This window comes from Rhineura floridana, chromosome 9 (genome assembly GCF_030035675.1).
Source record: "Rhineura floridana isolate rRhiFlo1 chromosome 9, rRhiFlo1.hap2, whole genome shotgun sequence".
NCBI lineage: Eukaryota > Metazoa > Chordata > Lepidosauria > Squamata > Rhineuridae > Rhineura > Rhineura floridana.
The window spans coordinates 1,590,901-1,613,810 of NC_084488.1; the positions used below are offsets into that span (position 1 = coordinate 1,590,901).

The 22,910-nt window shown below is 42.5% G+C and overlaps 1 protein-coding gene across 8 annotated transcripts in view; it reads right to left on the minus strand.

Annotated features, from left to right (window-relative positions):
* The window catches only part of RGS12 (regulator of G protein signaling 12), a 193,962-nt gene that overhangs the window by 98,192 nt on the left and 72,860 nt on the right, over positions 1-22,910 (minus strand). For all 8 annotated transcript variants that reach the window (XM_061583866.1, XM_061583865.1, XM_061583860.1 and 5 more), the window contains one exon: positions 2,575-2,596. Coding sequence is in view for 7 of the 8 variants with exons in the window: in XM_061583865.1 (XP_061439849.1) it covers positions 2,575-2,596 (22 nt within the window). In the remaining variant the exon portion in view is untranslated. The remainder of the gene's footprint in view (positions 1-2,574; positions 2,597-22,910) is intronic.

A 22,910-nucleotide genomic window follows, 5' to 3' on the forward strand; every position in this document is an offset into this window, starting at 1 on the left:
TGCTATCACATGCTGTTGTTCTTCCACCTCCACTTCTCTTTGCTGCTGTTGTTCCAGCGTTCTGTCTAAGAACTCCTAATCTTCTCTTATAGTCCTCACTGTGGCCACCCGCCGTTCCAGGCCTCTCATTTTTTCTTCCAACAGTGCCACAAGCTTGCATTTGTTGCACATGTACACCATGTTGGTCTCAGGCAAGAAAACAAACATGGCACACACCTTGCAGGTCACAACCACTGGAGTATACTTCCCGTTCATACTCTCTTCTACCTTTTGTTTCTTTCTAACTACTTGTTTGGGAGTGGCCTGTGTTTTGTCCTGTCCTACTTCAGGGTAAACCTGAGAGTCCCACTAGTATGTGGTACATTGTACAAGAAGAATTAGTAATTATTTTTTTTTAGGGACCTCCACCTTGACCTCCGCTGTTGAACTCCTTTGTCAAACTCCTGTTTGCTCTCCCTGTTTGCTCGCTCTGTTCGCTCGCTCTCTGAAAGCTGGCTTGCTTATATCTCCTCTCCTGTGGACCAGCTGAGACAGCTCCCTCTGTTCTGCTCAGTTAGGAGTCAGGAAACAGAATGTGCACATTAACCTTTCATGAACAGGGAATTGCGCACATTTCCTGGTCAATATACATAATCTCTAACAGGTCTTGGGAAATTTTATTTATTTATTTATTTCTGCGATTTATTTATCGCCCATCTGGCTGGAAACTGAGCCACTCTGAGCGATGTACAAAGTCATAATATATAAGTATCACAACATCAAAACAGCAATAAAACTAAAACAACAGGTAAAGGTTACTACAGTAAAGTTCAATAAATATGCATATAGCACCTGAAATTTGTTCATTTTCCAGCCATTATGCATAATACTGAACAGGCCTCGGGGAATGTGCTTATCTTGCCTGAATTTTGTACATTCTCCAGCTCATAACCCCCAAGAGGCCTTGGAGGAATGTGCATATATTGACTTAATTTTGTGCCTCCTCTGGTGATTATGCATTATCTCTAATAGGATTTGGGGAATGTACATATCCGAACTGAACTTTGTATAATCTCGGACAATATGCACATTCAACAATCAGTATGGATAGTCTCCAAGAAACATGCCTTCTTCTCTCTCTTCTTCAGAAGTGTATAATCTGCATCCCCCAGGCTGCTTCTAGCTGGTTAAATCTTCCCTCCCTTGTGATTCCTATGATGATTGACCCCATGCTGCTAGTAAGCATTTTCCTTCGCTTAATAGCAGCAGGGGTTGGGGTGGTGCAGGAATGTCTATCAGAATCATGGAAGGGGGAAGCCCGCCTTGTGCTGCTCAGCTGACTGAGGAACAGGTGAGAATGGTGAAAAGAGGGCTGAACTGCAGAAAAATGTTAATCTACCTGGAGCCCCCCACTTCCTGCTGCTCTATGTTTCTTGGGTGTTTCCAAGGCATGTTTCTTGGAGACTATGCATACTGACTAGAGACTGTGCATATTGGCCAGGAAATGTACAAAATGCAGTTGAAGTATGCACATTCCAAACTAACTTCCTTGCATTTGCCACAAGATGACTGTTTGGAACAATATTACTTAGCTGCTGTTGCAGTGCCACAGACTTTAATATACAGCAGCTGGATTTTTAATTCTACCAGATGACATTTTGTAAATCCTATGTCAGCAGCAAAAACATATTCACAGCTACCAGCAGCTTTTTGAACTTTTAAACAAGGTATCATCCATAATCAGTTGACTAAGACAACTGAACACAATATCTGAGCTAGTTGCCTACCCAATAAGGCTATCTTCCGAGACAGAGGTAGCCCGGCCATAGCTATTCATGCTCTGGTAAAACCGAGAATAGATTATTGTGATATGTTGAACATGGAGCTGCCTTGAAGATTGCTGGGGATAGAGTATAACTGCTGTATTTTGCACTAATTGAGAACTTTGGCTGAAGGGCGTCTAAAGATATAAATAACAACAACTGGGATCTGGCATAGAGAATACAAGTCACCAGTGCTTAAAAAGTTCAGTTGGCTCCCAGTCAGTTTCTGAGCATAATTAAGAGTGTTAGTGCTCACCGTTAAAATTATATATGGCTTGCAATCTTGGTAACTGAAGGTATGCCAAATTACTTGTACACTTGAAGTTATTTATGGAACTCTTTCTCCAGATTGTCCCATCTGATGAACTAAGGTGAGTCATGACTTAGAGAGACCAGTTATATCAATGGATAGCTGACCCAGGCAACCAATACAGCAGATGTCAGCCAGTGTGTGTCTTGAAAGGGCCCATCCTACTTTCATGGCAGTCTTAATGGATATTATCTGTCTTCAGAAGATAATGGTTCAACTATGAGCTGGTCAACATCTCTAGATTATCAGTTTTTTTAACCTGAAACATCAAATTAAGAACACTAGTTGTATGAATTTAAAACAGTTCAATACATTTTAGCCTGCAATTTTAGGTTTGTTTACCAAACAAACATAGATTGCCATTACATTGCTAAATGTATCATCCAATGCCACACTTCCAAATTAAGAAACATCAAATCTTTTCACACAGTAATGCCCTCTCTCAAAAAATCTTTAGCTTACCTCCATCAGACACAGCTGCACACTGCAAAGAAAGAGAGAAACATCAGTTATACATAAGCTGGTATAATGCGAATTGCTCAGTCATCAATACAAATGGAAAAATTCAAAAATATATGAGCCAGACTCTTCTGCCAAACCTACTGTTACAACTGAGCCATTCAATGCAACCACTTTACCGCAGTTTGATTCTAAACATCAATGCCTACAAAACTATTCTCACTGACTAAAAGGAAAATAAGATCACCTTCTGCATGTAAGATCAAACACAGTGTTTAAATGATGGAGTCTATAATCAATCCCTAAAGGTGCTCAATAGTCTTTGATTAATCTATACTGCACAATAACAAAACCCAAAGATTTCTTTTGTGGCTGTTTTCGCTTTACTACAGACATTCAGTCATTGTCCAAGCTGAAGAATTTGCGTTTTTAACAACTTAAGATATTTTTCTACAGTGCTTCTCCTAGGCTCAATGTCATTTATTATTTATTTATTTATTTATTTATTTATTAAATTTATATACCGCCCGACTAGCAACAGCTCTCTGGGCGGTGAACATAAAACAACATAAAAATACAATAAATAACAAAACAATACTAAAATACAAGCAACAATCCAACACAGTAAGCATTTTTAAAATTAAATCAGTGTAATTTAAAATGCTTCAGAGAATAGGAAGGTTTTGACCTGGCGCCGGAAGGAGAGCAGAGTTGGCGCCAGGCGTACTTCCTCGGGGAGACTGTTCCATAGTTCGGGGGCCACCACTGAGAAGGCCCTAGATCTTGTCATCACCCTCCGGGCCTCCCTGTGAGTTGGAACCCGGAGGAGGGCCTTCGTAGCAGAACGTAGTGCACGGGCCGGTTCATATCGGAAGAGGCGTTCCGCAAGGTATCGTGGTCCCGCACCGTATAAGGCTTTATAGGTTAATACCAACACTTTGAATCTAGCCCGGAAACATATTGGCAACCAGTGCAAGCTGGCCAGAACACGTGTTATATGCTCGGACCGCTTGGTCCTTGTCAGCAATCTGGCCGCCGCATTTTGCACTAGTTGTAGCTTCCGAACTGTCTTCAAAGGTAGCCCTACGTAAAGCGCATTACAGTAATCCAAACGTGAGGTTACCAGAGCATGTACCACTGATGTAAGGTCCTCTTTACTCAAATAGGGACGTAGCTGGGCTACCAACCGAAGTTGGTAAAACGCATTCCTAACCACCGAGGCTACTTGAGCCTCAAGTGAGAGGGAAGAGTCTAAAAAGACTCCCAGACTACGAACCCGGTCCTTTAGGGGGAGTGTAACCCCATCCAGGACAGGGTATATATCCACCATCTGATCAGAGAACCCGTCCACCAAGAGCATCTCAGTCTTGTCTGGATTGAGCTTCAGTTTGTTAACTCTCATCCAGTCCATTGTCGAGGCCAGGCAACGGTTCAGCAAATCGACAGCCTCATCTGAAGAAGATGAAAAGGAGAAGTAGAGCTGCGTGTCATCAGCATACTGATGACAACGCACTCCAAAACTCCTGATGACCTCTCCCAACGGCTTCATGTAGATATTAAAAAGCAGGGGGGACAAAACTGACCCCTGCGGGACCCCATATTGGAGAGCCCGCGGTGTCGAGCAATGTTTCCCAAGCACTACCTTCTGGAGACGACCCGCCAAGTAGGAGCGGAACCACTGCCAAGCAGTACCTCCAACTCCCAACTCCGCGAGCCTCTCCAGAAGGATACCATGGTCGATGGTATCAAAAGCCGCTGAGAGATCAAGGAGAATCAACAGAGTTACACTCCCTCTGTCTCTTTCCCGACATAGGTCATCGTACAGGGCGACCAAGGCTGTCTCAGTGCCAAAACCGGGCCTAAAACCCGATTGAAATGGATCTAGATAATCGGTTTCATCCAATAGCGCCTGGAGCTGGCCAGCAACCACCCGTTCCAAGACCTTGCCCAGGAATGGAACAGTCGCCACTGGCCTGTAGCTGTTAAAATTGTCTGGGTCCAAGGAAGGCTTTTTCAGGAGTGGTCTCACCACTGCCTCTTTCAGACAGCCCGGGACCACTCCCTCTCGTAAAGAGGCATTTATCACTTCCTTGGCCCAGCTACCTGTTCCATTCCTACTAGTTTTTATCAGCCAGGAGGGGCAAGGATCCAGTACCGAAGTGGTTGCACGTACCTGTCCAAGCACCTTGTCCACGTCCTCGAGTTGAACCAACTGAAGCTCATCCAACAAAACAGGACAAGACTGTGCTCCGGACATCTCACTAGGATCTACTGCTATAACTTGAGAATCTAGGTCCTGGCGGATACATGAGATCTTATTCTGGAAGTGATCGGCAAATTGATTACAGCGGGCCTCCGATGATTCCACCGTGTCCGGAGGGTTTGAATGGAGAAGCCCCTGGACAACTCGAAAGAGCTCCGCTGGGCGGCAAAGAGATGATTTAATAGTGGCAGCAAAATGATGTTTTTTAGCTGCCTTCACTGCTCCTACATAGAGCTTAGTCGAAGCACTAACCAGCGCATAATTGTATCCGTCGGGAGTTCGTCTCCATTTCCGCTCAAGCCTCCTCCTATCTTGCTTCATCGCTCTCAGCTCCGGAGTATACCATGGAGCTGTATGAGCTCTACACAGGAGAGGGCGTGCAGGAGCGATCGTGTTTACAGCCCGGGTCATCTCCGTATTCCACAGAGCGACCAGGGCTTCAGCAGGAGCGCCAGTCCTATCAGCCGGAAAATCCCCCAGAGCCCTTTGAAAACCTTCAGGATCCATTAGTCTCTGGGGGCGGACCATTTTAATAAGTCCCCCACCCTTGCAGAGGGAAGAGGTTACTGAAAGTCTAAACTTCAGCAAGCAGTGGTCTGTCCATGACAAAGGGAGTGTTGTAAAACTCCCCACATCCAGATCACTTTCCCCATGCTCAGTAGCAAAAACAAGGTCTAGAGTGTGCCCCGATACATGTGTTGGACCACTAACATATTGAGACAGCCCCATGGCTGTCATGGAAGCCATGAAGTCCTGAGCCGCGCCAGACAAAGTGGTCTCGGCATGAATGTTGAAATCCCCCAGTACTATTAGTCTGGGGGACCTCAACAATATATCCGAGACCACTTCCGCCAGCTCAGTTAGGGAAGCCATTGGGCAGCAAGGTGGGCGGTACACCAAAAGGATTCCCAGCCTGTCCCTCTGGCCCAACACAAGGTGCAAACACTCCAGGCCAGTAACTGAATGAACATGGTGCTTGGTGAGTGAGATGGAACTCTTATAGACGACAGCAACCCCACCTCCCCGACCCTCAGATCTACCATGATGCTGAACCAAGTACCCCGGTGGGCAGAGCTGAGAGAGACCAACTCCTCCCTGCTCACCCACCCAGGTCTCGGTTATACATGCCAGATCGGCATTTACAGGAGCGTCACTACCGTGCGGAGGGTGCGGCCCGCACCCGGGTGTCACCATGAGGGGAGTGACAATCAGAGCCGCCCCACCCCACGCCGTTGCCTGGCAAGGCTGCTCCAACTCCTCCTCGGAGGTGGGCAGGCGGGCGAGACCGGGAGCAGCGTCCGCGGGGTGAGGGAGGCGCGCTGGTGTTCCCAGGCCTTCTTCGGCTGGGTGCCCTTCTGCTGCGCGCCCTCCCAGGGGCATGGACGGGGTGGCTGGCCTTGAGTGCACGCGCGCAAGCCCAGCCACCTCGTCCATGCCCCTGGGAGGGCGCACACCGGAGGTCCGCACCCCCCCGCACTCCCGCTAGTGATGCCGCTGGTCATTTCCAAGATTTATAAAATCTTACAAGGTTCAGAATGTTTAGAAACCAAAGAGATTTTGTCCATATACAATTTAAGTTCAAAATATAAACTCATTTCTTTCTAGTTTCTGTATGGGCTGCATGGAAGACAGCACAATAAATGTTTTACTTTTATTTTGCCAAATAAATAACTGGCACCAAGAGTCTTACATGATTATATCACTGAATCTTTTTCACACAAAGATTCAAAATCAAATAATTTTGCTTTCCAAGCCTATTCACAGCTTCTTACAATGTCTTTGCTCTGTAACTCAGAGAGAAATATTGCCGCTGAGCAGGATTAGACTTCAAGCCTTTCCCATCCCAAGAGGTTGTGACAGGGAACTCAAGTAAATAATCCTACCTTGTTCTTCCCTCTCCTTATTACCAAAAGCCAGTTTGGGGAACTAAACCTCTAAACAGCTTACATTACTTTAAAAAGCTGTGCAGACTGTGGCTTTGGCAAATCTAGGAAAGAATTCCAAAATGGACTGTCACCTAATGAGAATTCTTCTCAGTGACCTTGTTCTTTTGTCCATTCTGAAATCTCCTCATGTTGTGAAGGGATGTTTTTAACCTTATAATGTGGCTTTACTCCAACCTAACCCTCACCTCTAGGACACTTACTGTAAGCTGTCAGCGGCTTGAACAGGTAAATTCAATTCCTTCCTCCACCCCAAACCTTTTTGCTTGTTTTTTTAACCAACACCTTCAATATTTTGTAGTTCCCAGAAGCTCACAGGTCCATGTCTGGATCCCCCCCTTTTAATCTACAAACTAATATGCTTCTGCATATGTAGAGAAATGGAAAAAACAGTACCTTATTTTGTGGTGACCCCATTTGTCTTCCAAATTGATCGGAATAGGATCACTCAAGTCTAGTATTAGATGAAATTACAAGTGGGAATATGCTGTTAGTATATCCCAGTCCCTAACAAGTGTACTCCTGTTCAGGGATCCAACCAGCCTACATTTTTCTTTATTGTCTCCCTAAAACCTTTTTCTGTGGTAATAAATATTGTGCTAAAGGGCTCAGGATCAGGCCTCATTGCCAGCCCTGAATCTGAGTGTTTTGTTGCTAGCTAGCAGAAGAGAGGGAATATTGTGCGAGGAAGAAAGATGTTTGATTTCATGGCATGCAATTTAAAGCTTTTCTGAAAAATACTATAATATGCTAAGGATTCAAGAAAATTCAATTCCCATTCTCTTTCCCTCCATTTCCTCTCCCCCAAGCTGACATCTTCACATTTTAATGGCTCAACTTTGCTCAGTCATATACTTAATTTATAGACTCACACATTCTGCCTGACTTCCTTTAGACTAGGGATACACAATCGAGTCTACTTATTCAGGGTGTATGATTATCTCTGTGGTAATTTTGTTTTGTTTTAGTTCCACGCCTTCTGGTTGGAGGAAAAAGTTTTATTTTTCTTTCACAGATTTTAAGATCAGCTGCAGCAAAAGACCATGCAGATCAACAAAGGAAAGTATGTTTTATGTTCTGTGTTGTGTCTTAATTGTCTTGTGGCCACTATATTACCATCTGAGCTCATGTATTTTGATTTGGTTTTGAATTGACAATGATTAAATTTCAAATTCTAAATATTAATTCGAAGAGAAATTGTTTACCTTGAGGAATCCATTGAGACTCCTTCTGGGTATTGATTTTGAAAGGATTCTTAAGAAAATTGCTAGCAATCACAGTCTTCTTATTTTTGATTCTATGTACTACTGCCATTGGCCATGCTTCTAATTTTTATTTTCCGTGAGTAGACTTTGACCTCATGTTATCATTATTATGTAGCTGATTCCAGACAAGAGACATTAATAACCAAACATGTATGTCCAACCACACTGAACTAGCCACAGATGGACTTTGAACCTCTTTCTTCAGTTCCTTTCCAGTGGGTGATAAGGATTCATACATACAATGGAATGGAAGGTAGAAGAAATGTATCTCCAATGGTGGGATAAATGGTCATCACCCATGACCAGTGATGAATCAATATGCGGGGCAGGTAACAGTTGCATGTGTCAGCAATAGAGATACTCCATTCCATTATCGAAGAATCTAGAGATGCTGATCACACCGACTTTGATGAGGCAGTACTGATGACTAACTTTCAGCAGAGTCATGTGCTAGCAACCTCTGACTCTAAATGCAAAAATAAAAATAATTTATCTTAAAGAATACTCTCTGAGAGCAGCACTACCACCTGAGCAGTACCAACATATCTCCAACAACCATGGCTAATAAGACAGCTTAGATTTTAGTTCATCAACATTCAGTCTCTATATATTTTTCTTTCCTGTGTAATTCTATTGTGAGACTTATATTTATGACACCTCACTCTCACAATATGTAATGCTTGGCTTTGGAAAAGCTAAAATACAATAATAATTGTGTATTTAGGTTGTGAGATAATTGGATGTTTCAGAAATATTATATGAGCAATAAGTACCAACATAATATGCACCCACACATATGCACAGTCATGAAATCCATTTATGCGTATGCTTTGGGATGTGTATACCGCAAAGAGCAGTTCATCAGTAAACAGTTATTTTATTACCTTCAGAAACACAGGTAACATTAAAACCTTAAGTTGTATATTTGGAAGCTGAAATTAGTGTGTTGAAAGAAGCTATCAGTGGAAAGGAAAATGCACTTAGAGATGAAAAAAATTGCATGCTAGGCTTCAAAAAGAATTTGAGGTGCAGAATAAATGATATGACGCTATACTAAAATGTTTGCACTGTCAAGTGAACAAATTTCAGTCTAACAAAAGACAATGGCACTGGAACATTCAACAAGTGGAAGAAAAAGCTGCAGAACTAAGTAAGCTCCTTAAAGTAATGGATTGATAGGCTATATTCACTAATAACCTTGCAGTTTGAGAACATACCTATAGCTCACAGATATTTCTATCAAACTTTTAAAAGCAGGGAAATTAGGTAGCTCTAGTGAATGCACCAGGGGAGCAGGAGACCCGACCTCCTCTCTAAGATATTGTACTGCCCTACAAATTTGTCAAAATGCAAACACAATTTGGGTTGGTCTTGCACAGTCCAATCCACTTCCTGTGTAGCTTGGAAGAATTTGGGAACATGTGCCTGTGAGCATATTGATGCCCCCAACACTCTTTTATTTAAATGTAGAACACTATGATAACCTAGATCTCTACCCCCACCCATTTATCTTTTCAACATCTTTTCTCAATTCCAGTAACTTCATAGAAATATTGAGTGGTAGAGTCAGAAATCTTTTTTAAAAATTCTAGGGAGATGTGTGCCACCAATTTAAAGCCTCTTCCACCTCACTATCTATTTGCATAATTACAGAAACGTAGTCCAATAAATCATTTGCATTGGCTGAGATTTTCATTCTAATTATTTAACTTGTTTCTTCTGAGACATCATGGAAAAAGTAGTGATTGCCATTCATGCTTGTTCCTGAATATTAAAATCCAATACTTCTGATTTAATTTGCAGCCTGAATTAAGAATTAACCACGTTTATGAAAGTCAGGGCTAGGGATGGGTGAGAATTTCGATTCAGATCGCATTTCAATCAGAATTTATCAAATTTGCAATTTCCAAAACAATATGAGAACCGAAACACAGCCATCCTTCAAAATTCGCATTTATTAGAATATTGGGATGCAGTTCGCCAACGAAACAATATTTACAAAAATGCATATATTAGGGGAAAGTGTGCATAAAAATGAATACATGAGTGAAAATAACATGCCAAAAGGCATTAAATGATGAGAAATGGCTTGCAAAATGTGTATTGACAAAAGTATTGGACAAACTGCCTACAAAATGTGTTTATTCGGAGAAATTCACACTAAAATGGAGAATTTTCATGAGGATTCTTTTTTTAAAAAATTCACAGATCACTGTAGAAATGTAAAAAAATGAATTCAACATTTGAAAAATTAGAAACTGAGAGAAATAAAACAGACAGATCTTTCCATCCCTAGTCAAGGCCCATCCTAGATTTTGGGCACTACCCCTGCTCCTCTAAACACATCCCTACCCTCTTCAGCCCCATCCTTTCCTCTTACCCTCCCTTTTTCAAATCAGACACCTCAGGTAGAGCTTTCATATCACCTCAAACATGATCCTTTTTCACTTAATCATTGTTCATTAATAAACAAGAATAATCAAATAAAGAGAAATCATGTGGTACACATGATGGGCATACATTTGGAGAACAGCCCCAAGCACCTGTTTTCCACATGACACTCACTTTAAGTCAAAGTTGATGTTTTTACATTCCAAGTGCTGCATGGTATGCTACTTATGAATGCAGTCCTTGGTGTGACACCTGTCAGAGAATCTGTTCTTCTCAAGCTACTACCTTGACGTGCTGAGTACCAGCTTTCCCCAAGAAGGGGTGCACATCCTAAGAAATTTCCTCACATGAACTATGTGAGATCAAATTAGCTTGTAATGACTTTGCCACATCAAAGGAAACATGGGAATTGGGCCAGTTTACATATATGACATATCCCACCTATTTATTGAAGTTGTGAACATGAACAGAGCAATGGGGCACAATCCAGAGAATGTTAAGCACGTTTAAATCCCACTGATTTCTACAGGAGAAAGTTAGGCAATCATAATTCAGTAATAAAAGGACATTACAGCAATCTCACATAGGTAACAGAACTGTTAGCTCAAACAGAGTATTTCAGTGGCCAGCTAGAGGCATTTCTCTAACACAGCCTTTCCCAACCAGTGTGCCTCCAGATGTTGTTGGACCACAACTCCCATCAGCCTCAGCCAGCATTGCCAATGGCTGAGGCTGATGGGAGTTGTGGTCCAACAACATCTGGAGGCACACCGGTTGGGAAAGGCTGCTCTAACATATAGGTCTCTTCTCCAGTCCCCATAGTGAGATCTTTCTATAGGAATCAATGAAGAAATCCAGGATTTTACAAAAGCTGGAGATATCCTCATCAAAAGATAAAAAGTAACAACAAAGTCAGGAGGTCGTGATCTTATTGTATGTGGGGATTATTACATTTAAAATGCAATGCGTCTGAATGCAAGACGATGGAGTATAAGACTTCTATATGCAAATAAGCACTGGATTTGGACTGGAAGAGATTCTGAACGAGCAATTTAGAACGTTTAGAAAAGTGTCTTTTGCTATCATTTGAGGGGTTTTGTAGGGGGTGGATTTTTGAATGGAAAACCACTTCCATTCATTCCCAACACTAACCTACAGTATTAATATAATAGACTACACTACAGAACTATGGTAATCCCCCCTCAATCCTTGGTCTCCCCTCCTTCAGTATTGGAAAATGGCATTTTCATTGGAAGGGCTATTTTTAAAATGTTCACAAACTAAACATGCATGCATACACACAATAAGATCTAAGTTAGGGATAGCCTCTCTTTGCTATTACTTTTTGTTTTAGAGTAGGTAGTAGTGCTTAATCACAGCTATGCTAAAATGGACAGTTCCACTTCCAGAGATATTTTTAAAAACTTCTAATATAATCCCAGAAATTCCTTATTCAAACAATTCACTCTTACTTTGTTTCTTATTCCCGAAATAATTTCCCTTTTCTCTTCCATGGTGGTTGCTGTTGGTGAAGCAAAGAATAAATGTGCCAGTGTAACCAAGTAGGCTGTATGGAGGATGCTCTGCTCTGCCAGAGTCAGCCCACCAAAATGAGCGTGGGCATGTTGCCATAGGTTACATGAACAGTGGGGCCTCTTGAGCCCTAGGGCCATTGGCAGATGCCCAGTCATGACAACTTCTGATGCTGGCCTGAAGGCAGTAATAGCAGCATATATTGCTAACTTATTATGTAGTTTTCCAATCAACATTCTCTCTATCAGATCAAAAACTTGGATCACAATTGTTAGAATTTCAATGCACGAAATAAAGTGTGCAGGAGAGAAAGGTAGTTTAGTCTAGTTCCTCTCTGCAGTATTATTACACATCCCAAAATTTGGTTCCCCCCACGCTACTATAACTTGTAACTAGATTATTATAAGTACTATCCACTGAAAAATATATATGCCCAAATCTATATCTTGTATAAATTTCATTAGAAATGATCACTATACCCTACTGAAGGTCCTCTGTGCATTAATATAAATAAGCCCTTTATATTCTTGCTATTATCTGAATACTAATAGTGCTTGAGGATCAGTATCATAGTTGCTTCCCTTTAAGAATCTGGGATTTGATTATCAAACATGCATTAAACAGCTTAGAGAAATACTTGGATCCTTAGAATTGATATCTAAAGTGGATTGTGCTTGATTCCTCTCTCACCCCCAATTTGATTCTCAATCAAATCCCAGACTCTTGAAGGAAAGCAATTATGATAGTGATTTCCAAGCAGGGGAAGGACCCTTAGTATACAGAATTGTATAGGTTTATTTGCCTCCTTAAAATATAAGATTCCACCCTAACACCTGTTCTATTTTCTATTGTCTAGCTCTTTTTTATTATAAGCAATTCATAAGGGTACCCCTCATAAATGTCTTAGGCACCTCACAAGTTATTACAATGATAGGAATTGAATCAGTATTGTCAAAATATTCCTGCATAGTCTTAGGCAAAATTTCAACAATAATATCAAGCAGGAGAAACTTGCTTAGGAACCAATTTTCCTAATATCATTATATCAGCAATTGTTGAAACCGATTTTTTTTAAAGCTGCAAATATTATGTAATTAGCAATGTTACTGAAACTTGATCGTGTTACTTGAATGCAAGTTTCACTGAACCCAGTAAAACATTTCTGAATCAACATGCAGAGGATTATCCTGTAAATCTCATACATAAGTTTGCATTTTGTCTCTGTATTCCCTTGAGGTAGTTGCTATTTTGCTTTCTACAGGGTTCTCACTGTTTCTTAAAGGAATGGCCATAGCCGTCTTACCAGCCAAAACTGGTAAAAGGAACTCCTAGCCACTGAGTACAGCTGCGCCTCCAGAGCTGGATCAAGCACTTCCAGGCAACTTAATGGCTTCCTGGACCTGAGAGCCATTCACCCACAGAGCCTCCATCTTGTCTGGATTCAGACTCAGTTTATTAGACCTCATCCAGCCCACCACTGCATCCAGACACCAGCCCAGGGAGTGTTCACTTATTCCTGATTCAGATATTACAGAAAAATACAGTTCGGTATCATCAGCATACTGACGTTACCTTGCCCAAATCTATTAATGACTGCTTTCAACTGCTTCATACAGATGTTATGAAATGGACTGCCTTCAAGTCAATTCCGACTTATGGTGACCCTATGAATAGGGTTTTCATGGTAAGTGGTATTCAGAGGTGGCTTACCATTGCCTTCCTCTGAGGCTGAGAGGCAGTCACTGGCCCAAGGTCACCCAATGAGCTTCATGGCTGTGTGGGGATTTGAACCCTGGTCTCCCAGGTCCTAGTCCAACACCTTAACCACTACACCACACTGACTCTCACGGACATTATATAGCACTTAAAATCCCTTCTCAAAACTATAGTGCCCTGCAACACCCTATAGTTCAAGAAACAGGGGGCCAAGAAACACTCATCCAATGCTACCTTCTGGAACTGTCCCTGAAGATAAGACCGGAATTACTGCAGAACAGTGCTCCTAATACCCATCTCCCATAGATGGTCAGGATGGTCAATATTATGGAATGCTGGTGACAGATTGAGCACAAGGGTTGCACTCCCTCTGTGCCTCCAATAAAGTTCATCCATCAAGGCAACCAAGGCTGATTCAGGCCTGAACCAAAGTCTGAACCCAGATTGGAATGGTTCTAGATAATTACTTTCCTCCAAGAATGCCTGCAACTGTGCCACCATAACCCTCTCAGGTGCCTTATCCAAAAAAGGGGGTACTTGTGATCCAGGATGGGGGTTTTCAGGAGTTCCTGCCTCCTTCAAGGCGGCAGCCACCATCCCCTCGTGTAAATATGCATTCACCATACTCTGAACCAACACAGACATGCCTCACCCCACCCCAGCTAGCTTTAATCAGCCATGAAGGGTGAGGGTCAAGACAGCACGTTGTGGAGTGAATACTCACAAGCACCTTCTGAATGTCATCAGGCTACAATAACTGAAACTTCCCCCAGTGTCCTCCTTCCCATGTTTATTCTTTTTATCTGTTGACAAACTCACCATCTACCCCTGTGAGATCAGGCACAAATTCTCTCTCCAGCCCTCCCCTTCAGTCCTTCACCAAATCAAGTAGCTTTCTTTTACATCACTGCAAAAATAAGGCCCTTTTTCTGTTCCCTCAGCAAAATGTCTAGTCCATGCCCTGTAAATTTTTCACCTTGACTACCAATGAAATATTTCTCTTGACTACTCTGGCCTTCTATCACCTTGGTCTGCTCACATTCATCCATATCATTTATTTCTCTCACTGCTCAGTTCATGTGATACTTTCTCTATAATCCTTACACTGACTTCCATCCAGTCCAGGCCTCTGCACAAGCTAAAATCCCCTATTTCCCTACGCATATCCTGTTACATACCTACCTGTGCCTTTCACTCGTCAAGCAGCATCACCACCATCGCCAACCACGTGAAGGTCTCCTACTCCCTGAAACAACTCCACCCTTCCTCCATTGCTGCTTCTTACACCTGGAATTGCTTCCGAGAAAGTTTCTACGATAGCTTCATTCCTTACTTCAAATCCCTCCTCAAAACCCACCTGTTCCATTAAGCCTTTGGACCCCGAGACCCTAACCCTAATGTAATTAAAACTTATTAGGTATAACTGAAGTAATCACATATTCTTCTCCTGTTTGCCCTGATTTCAGTCTCTGTTGTTTCCTTTGTTTCTGTTTTTTAGATTGTAAGCTGCTTGGGGAACAGACCTGTCAAACTTTTTTTTTCTGTAAAGCACCATGTACACATATGATGGAAAGATGATTAATAATAAGTGCAACATCTTGAATGCTATATGAATTATTACTATCATTACACAGCAGATTAAACCTATTCTGTTGCTGGGATCCAATGTGTGCAGCATTCTGCACAGGCACTTTTCAGGTCCTATCTTCTGGTAATAGACCCACACGCACTGGAAAGCCCCCTAACAGGTCAGGAATCCTCTTGTTCATGACATGAGGTGCCCTCTCATGTGTCTGTCTAGATTCTGGCTAATGTTTCCATTTGGCAAATTACATTTTTGCAAAAGCAGAGATTATGATGGATATCCATTATTTACATTTAAAAATTCAAACAACCTCTCTGGAAGTAAGTATAACAGGAAAATGTTATTTTTAAAATGTTACCTAAACAAAAATGTCAAATATAAATATCACTATTGTGAAATGAATGCCTCTAAACAAGATGTCTTAATTTTTCTGCATAATATTTGCATTCCCAATTCCTGCTCCAGTTATTACCAAGTTATTTTACTTTGAAGTTTTGAAAAAAGGACATATATTTATCAGAAATTTCTTACCAAGGAGATTGAAACAGGTTCTTTTTTAAATAACCAAAAATCAGCAAAGAAACTATAAGAAATAATAATCTCTGGTATGCAGTAAGCTGATTCATCATGATTCAATAACATTCCTTTACTTCAGAATGACGTTTTAAATTATTTTCTTTCCCTTGCCACCTTATCTACTCGCATAAAAACAACAAAGCAAGAAGATGGCAAAGGAGAAAGGCTTTTTGTTTTTTTTGCCACATTGAAGACATTGCTACAGGACACTGCTAAGAAATGCAACTCAAATAAATGAAAATTATTAAAAGTTTTGACCACCAAAATACAAATGTGCATGCACGTTTTATTGCAAACAGCCAACAATACATAAGCAATCTGTACTGTTGACTGTTAAGCTCACTTTTCATCTTGAAAAATCTCTGTTAAAGTTTATATTTACACACTAAAATTTGAAGAGTAAAACTAAAAACTTGTAAAGACTGTTGCTATATAGGTTTTTTCACTTAACCATGACATAACCCCCAGAATCTACATTTATTTTTAATTTTTTAATATATATATATATATACAATTTCAACTAAAAGTTTTGGAACTCTGAATATGGAAAAATAAATCTATAATTCTGATTTCTAATCTCAAATGCAAGAATGTCCTTGTGACAAGCAATCATGTTGCTTACCTGTTCATCACAAGAAAAAGCAGTTATTTTTGCCAGAAGTACTTTTCCTAAATTCATCTTTACTTTAGATGGTGAAGCATTTCTTACAGTAGCTTCTCAAGAGCTAAAGTGCACCATCCACTACTATGCAGTTCCTGTGAAAAATGCCTATAAAGTTTAAAGGCATTTCACATATTCTATTTTATTCCCTTTATGTTACCAATAGCAACCATCCACGGCAGAAAACTCTAGTTCATCATGGATCAGATTGTATCTCAGCTATCTCACATAAAAAGGCTAGTTTAGAGAAATAGGGCTGTGGCATTTAGCAAATCCACCCTGTAGCAAACAGCATAATATACTTTATTCAATTCAGAATGGTATGTTGCAGAAACACACTGTAGTTAGGTCTGTGTGTCTGCCATGACTCTGCTGGAGCACAAAAATGTGCAAGATGTAGTAGTAGGCATAGAGTTCAGCTTTTTGAGCATCCCAGACTTTATTTTTAAAAGGGAGGTTTATTTATTTATTATTATTTTATTATTTCAATTTATATACCGCCCTTAGCAGAATAGCTCTCAGGGCGGTGAACAAACAAAATAAAATACAATATATCATAATAAAAATACAAAAACATATACAAACAAACAACAAAAAGCACAGCAAAAACAAAATAAATACTACAAAAATTAAAATACAGATTAAAAGATTTAAAAAGTTAAGAAGATTAAAATGCCTGGGAGCATAAAAAGGTGCCGAAAAGATGGAAGTGTAGGCGCCAGGCGTACCTCTTCGGGGAGGCTGTTCCACAACTCAGGGGCCACCACAGAAAAGGCCCTAGATCTCGTAACCACCCTCCGGGCTTCCCAATGGGTTTGTACCCGGAGGAGGACCTTAGATTCTGAACTAAGTGAACGGGTAGGTTCATAGCGAGAGAGGCGTTCCACAAGGTATTGAGGTCCCACGTCGTGTAAGGCTTTATAGGTCAAAACCAGCACCTTGCATCTCGCCCGGAAGCAAATAGGAAGCCACTGCAGACGCACCAGGACAGGTGTTATATGCGAAGACCGACTGGTCCTCGTCAATAATCTGGCAGCTGCGTTCTGCACCAGCTGAAGCTTCCGAACTGTCTTCAAGGGCAGCCCTACGTAGAGCGCATTACAGTAATCCAATCTTGAAGTTACCAGAGCGTGGACAACGGAGGCGAGGTCGTCCCTGTCCAGATAGGGGCGTAGTTGGGCTACCAGACGAAGATGGTAAAACGCATTCTGTGCCACCGAGGCCACTTGGGCCTCGAGAGACAAGGAAGAGTTGAGAAGAACCCCCAAACTACGGACCTGTTCTTTCAGGGGGAGTGTAACCCCATCCAGAACAGGGTAAGCATCCACCATCTGAGCAGGGAAGGCGTTCACCAACAATGTCTCGGTCTTGTCTGGATTGAGTCTCAGTTTATTAGCTCTCATCCAGTCCATTATCGCGGTCAGGCAACGGTTCAGCACATCAACAGTCTCACCTGAGGAAGATGAAAAGGAGAAATAGAGCTGCGTGTCATCAGCGTACTGATGGCAACGCACTCCAAAACTCCTGATGACCGCACCCAGCAGCTGCATGTAGATGTTGAAAAGCATGGGGGACAAGACCGATCCCTGAGGGACTCCACAATGGAGAGTCCATGGTGTTGAGTGATGTTCCCCAAGCACTACCTTCTGGTGACGATCCGCGAAGTAGGAGCGGAACCACTGCCAAGCAGTGCCCCCGACACCCAACTCCGCGAGTCTCCCCAGAAGGATACCATGGTCGATGGTATCAAACGCCGCTGAGAGATCAAGGAGAATCAACAGAGTCACACTCCCCCTGTCCCTCTCCCGACAAAGGTCATCATACAGGGCGACCAAGGCTGTTTCGGTGCCAAAACCGGGCCTGAAACCGGATTGAAACGGATCTAGATAATCGGTTTCATCCAAGAGCGCCTGGAGTTTCTAGTTCTCATAGCTGCAAAGATAGCAATGTCTGCTGAATCTCAGACACTGGTTGACTTGCTGGATAAGTGGTTTGGGGAGCAGCTTTAATGTTTCTGTCCCCTCCATGAATGTGGGAAAAACCAGAATAAATCAGGATCGTCAAAAATTACAGTTCATTTTTTAAAAAAAGTAATATTAAGTGTCCATTAGAAACAGTGTGCTTTAACGTTACATATAATCAGTGGTTCCCAATCTTTATGAGATCGGGACCCCTTTTGTAAGCTCAAAAAATTTCGTGACCCCCCCACACACTAATTGTAATTTTAGTCTCTGTTAACTGAAAAAATGGTGAGTGGCAGAATCACATCTCCAAATATCCCTTTCCATGAAAAGCTCCCTGCAGTCAGGGGGTGTTGCTTTCTTTTCTTAATGCAAATGTTCATCAAATTGGTATCCCCCTCCCCTCCACACACATAGTCTGAAAATGTACAGTCCTGTCTCCCAACACTAAGATCCAAGTTCAAATCCCCACACAGCTGTGAAGCCCACTGAGTGATCTTGAACCAGACACAGTCTCTCAGCCTGACCTATCTCACAGGGTTGGTGTAAGGATAAAATGGAAAGACGGGGACGACGACCATGTGCACCACCTTGAGCAACTTGGAGGAAAGGTGGGATATAAACACAAGAATAATTTAATAAATAAATAAATATATTTCAGCTACTGTATGTGGACCCCAGCCTCAGCCAACCTGCTGAGCTTTTTAAAAATCATCATCATCAAGAAGCAGCAGTGTGGTAGTGGTGGAGATGCTCGATTGTGAAGACAAAAAGGTGGATAGGTTGAGGAGGGGAGTTAGCGCTTTTGGGCCTTGGGATGATCATCAGAACTGATAACTTGGTTAGCAGGCACTTGAGGAATGAGAGTGGAGCATAAGACAGATCAGTGCACAAACGCACCCAAACACACCTGACCCTCCTGCAAGCATCTGCTGCCATGCATGCATTTGGGCATGTGGGCGGGGGGGAACCCTCAACTGCTGCAGCATCTTGAAGAGTGAGGTTGGGGGGTGGAATGTAGGTGGAAGAAAGGCACTGGACACATACTTAGCCTCAGAGATGGGAGGCGAGCAAATCTTGAGCTTCCTCACTGCTCCTTGACTCCATCTGGGCTGCAGGTGAGATCTGGGTGGCCTCAGAAATAAGAATAATTTTTAAAAGGAGGTGGCAGCAAAGCAGGAGTCAAGAAAGGCAGGCTGGCTGTCAGGAAGGAAGGGGGAAAACAGCCTTTCCTTGCAGCCTTGCTCCTTTTTGCTTCACAAAAAGCCCTTGTGATGTTCCTGTATTAGTGTATATATGGTAAGTGCTATTTGTATAGAAGATATGTGGTAGGTGGAGTGAAAGAGGAGGGGGGAGTGAATGGGCAGTAGAAGTCCCTCAAGAGTCAACAGGCTTCTCACCCTTTGAACTGATGTTCACTAGAAAAGTGAGGGGACCTTTGGAACTGTTAAAAAATTCATGGGAAGGAACCCTGGGAGAGTACAAAACATCTGTAGTAGATTTTGTATTGGAATTCAGCAATAAATTAACATCAATGATGGAAGTAGTGAAAGAGAATTTGAGTCAAGCACAGAAGCAAAGTTACTGGTACGACAGAACAGCCAGGGAACGTGTGTATGATGTGGGAGATATGGTTATGGCATTCATACCCAGGAAACATGACAAATTACAGGCTAGCTGGGAAGGACCATATACCATAAGAGAAAGGCTTGACACAGTGACGTATGTAATCACCACAGTATTAGAGGCATTAAGAAAAGCAGGCCTCACAATAAAAGCTAAGAAATGCCAGTTTGGGCTAAAGGAAGTATTTAGGACATAAGGTGGGGAGTGGGAAAATCACCCCCTTATGGAGCAAGGTGGAGGCAATACAAGCGTGGCCTATCCCCTTAACCAAAAAGCAAGTTAGGGCATTTCTAGGTGTGGCTGGTTTTTATAGGAAGTTTGTGAAAAATTTTGGGGAAATCGCAACCCCCTTGCATGAATTGACAAAGAAAAAGTGTTCTGAGCGTGTGGTATGGACGAATGAATGTCAGAAGGCTTTTGATCTGCTGAAGCAAGCCTTGTGCCAAGGACCCATATTAATAGCACCAGACTATGAGCAACCATTCATCGTGGCTACAGATGCGTCAGACCTCGCGCTGGGAGTCGTCTTGCTGCAGGAGAGAGAAGGCACCAGACATCCAGTGGCGTATCTGAGTCGCAAGCTGACGTCGAGGGAGAAAAACTATTCGTCGGTCCAAAAGGAGTGCCTAGCAGTCGTGTGGGGACTGAACAAGTTGCGCTCATACGTGTGGGGATGAAGAGTCACGGTAACAACGGATCATCGGGCCTTGTTATGGTTACAGACTATGAAAACCCATAATACTATGCTGCAGAGGTGGTCCTCAGCACTACAAGACTATCAAGTGGACTTCCAGTTCATCAAAGGCAAGGACAATGTATTGGCCGATGGACTGTCAAGGCAGGTGGCTGGGACTGCAGTGACGTGACCAGACGGAGGAACAAAGAAAGACATTTTCCCCAGAGAGACTTGTTTTATTTATTAACGCGGCGTATGAATCCTGGAACAGGAATAATACTCTGCCGTTATTTTAAGGGGGGGGAAATGTGATGTTCCTGTATTAGTGTATATATGGTAAGTGCTGTTTGTATAGAAGATATGTGGTAGGTGGAGTTAAAGAGGAGGGGGGAGTGAATGGGCAGTAGAATGCTGGATGATTGGCTGAGGGTTGAGAATGGCGGAGAGTATAAATGGAAGGATGACAGTTGAATCTGGGTGGACGGTGAACGTGAGTGGGTTGTTTTGGTGGGTTTTTGAGAGGAGATTGTGTGGAGAGTTGGTGGATGTGAGGAGAGTGTGGAGTTCGAATTAATACTAAGACCAGTACCTCAGGAATAGATGAAACCATATGCTTAAGTGCCTTTATAAAGTAATCTTGTTATCTCTGTTATTTAATAAATATATTTGGTTTACCAAAGGCCTGATCCTTGGCTGGGGTTTCACAGACCAGAAGGGAGGGTAAGGTAAATACCAAGGCTGAAGGGAAACTGTAACAAATGGTGGCAGCGGTGAAGGGGAGAATATAACACCACAAGTATTCAGAGCAAACCACAATATTCTGTAAAGATCAAAGGGATTGGGGACAGCTTAAGCATGCAGTCACAGAGGTAACCTGATTGAGAGAGACTCAGGCAGAGTCTCTGGGAATACTGGTTATAGGACGTGACTGGTGGTGCTGCCTAGCAGGGGGATCTGGTGAGGTCTATGCTAGAGCGGAGAGAGAAACCATAAAAAGGACAGTCCGGACTGGTGGAGTCCCTGGTGGTGCCTAGTGACAGGCAGTAGCCACGAGCAGGTCAGAACCTGACAGGAAGAGCCAGGGAAGGGCATCACAGCCCTCTCCTTTGGTTCTGAGTAAGGGCGTCCTCAGCAGCGGCAGTGCAAGGAGATGGGGGTTGGGATAGTAATCCCCTCTTCTTCTGGGTAGCACCTCTCTCAGCCTCCTTTGGCATCTGCCATGTGTGATATAAGCAGATGCGTGCCCTCAGTGCGCCTGAAAGACACACTGGTGCTTCAGCAAAGTCCTCCCCTCTCGTTTGGAACAAGGGGGAGGTGCCATCTGCAGTGGCAGTGGGGAGCAGACAGTTTCCAGGTAGTGAAGTCTTTTTTTAAAAAAAATTAAGAAATAATTCATTTCTTTACTGTTCATAGCCCCCTCTGGATTACTTTGTGGGCCCCCTGCAGGTCACAGCCCCCAGGTTGGGAACCACTGATATAAATGTAATAGCTCTTTATCAAAGCTGACTTTTTATCAAAACAAACATAAAAAGTTAAAGTCTACTCTGCTATGTAAACCAACAAACCAGGGACAAAAATAATTACTTTTGAGGTGAAACACTTTAAATGTAACATAACTGAGTATGTGTGTGTCATGAAGGTCTGCACAAACTTCTGCCTGTCCATCCACCACTGTTATTAGACCAAAGACTCCATTGCTCAAAGATGGAATGTCTCAAGCCTCCCCATTTCCCATACACAATACAGTCTTCTCTTTAGTTAAATCTGTCTGTCAGGAACCCTTCCAGTTTTCATCTCTTCATCTTGGTGACCAAAGCAATAATTGCCCCCAAACACCCAATTGTGGGGTTTTCCATGCTGTTTCAGGTTGGACTTCCCCCATCCACTCTGCCATTCAAGATATAGGTGAGTAGTAGGGTTGCCGGGTTCATGGCCTGAGACTGATCCTGTATCTTTAGGAGAAGAGAAAGTCAGCCAATTGCAGGTGTTCTTGCAACACTGCAACAGGAAAAACCACAAGGTGGAATTCTCCCTTCCTCCTGCACAACTTTTAAAGATACAGAAGACCTCTTGGTTGCCAGGCCCGGCCTCGAAGAGGTCTTGTGTATCTTTAAAAGTTGTGCAGGAGGAAGGTAGAATTCCA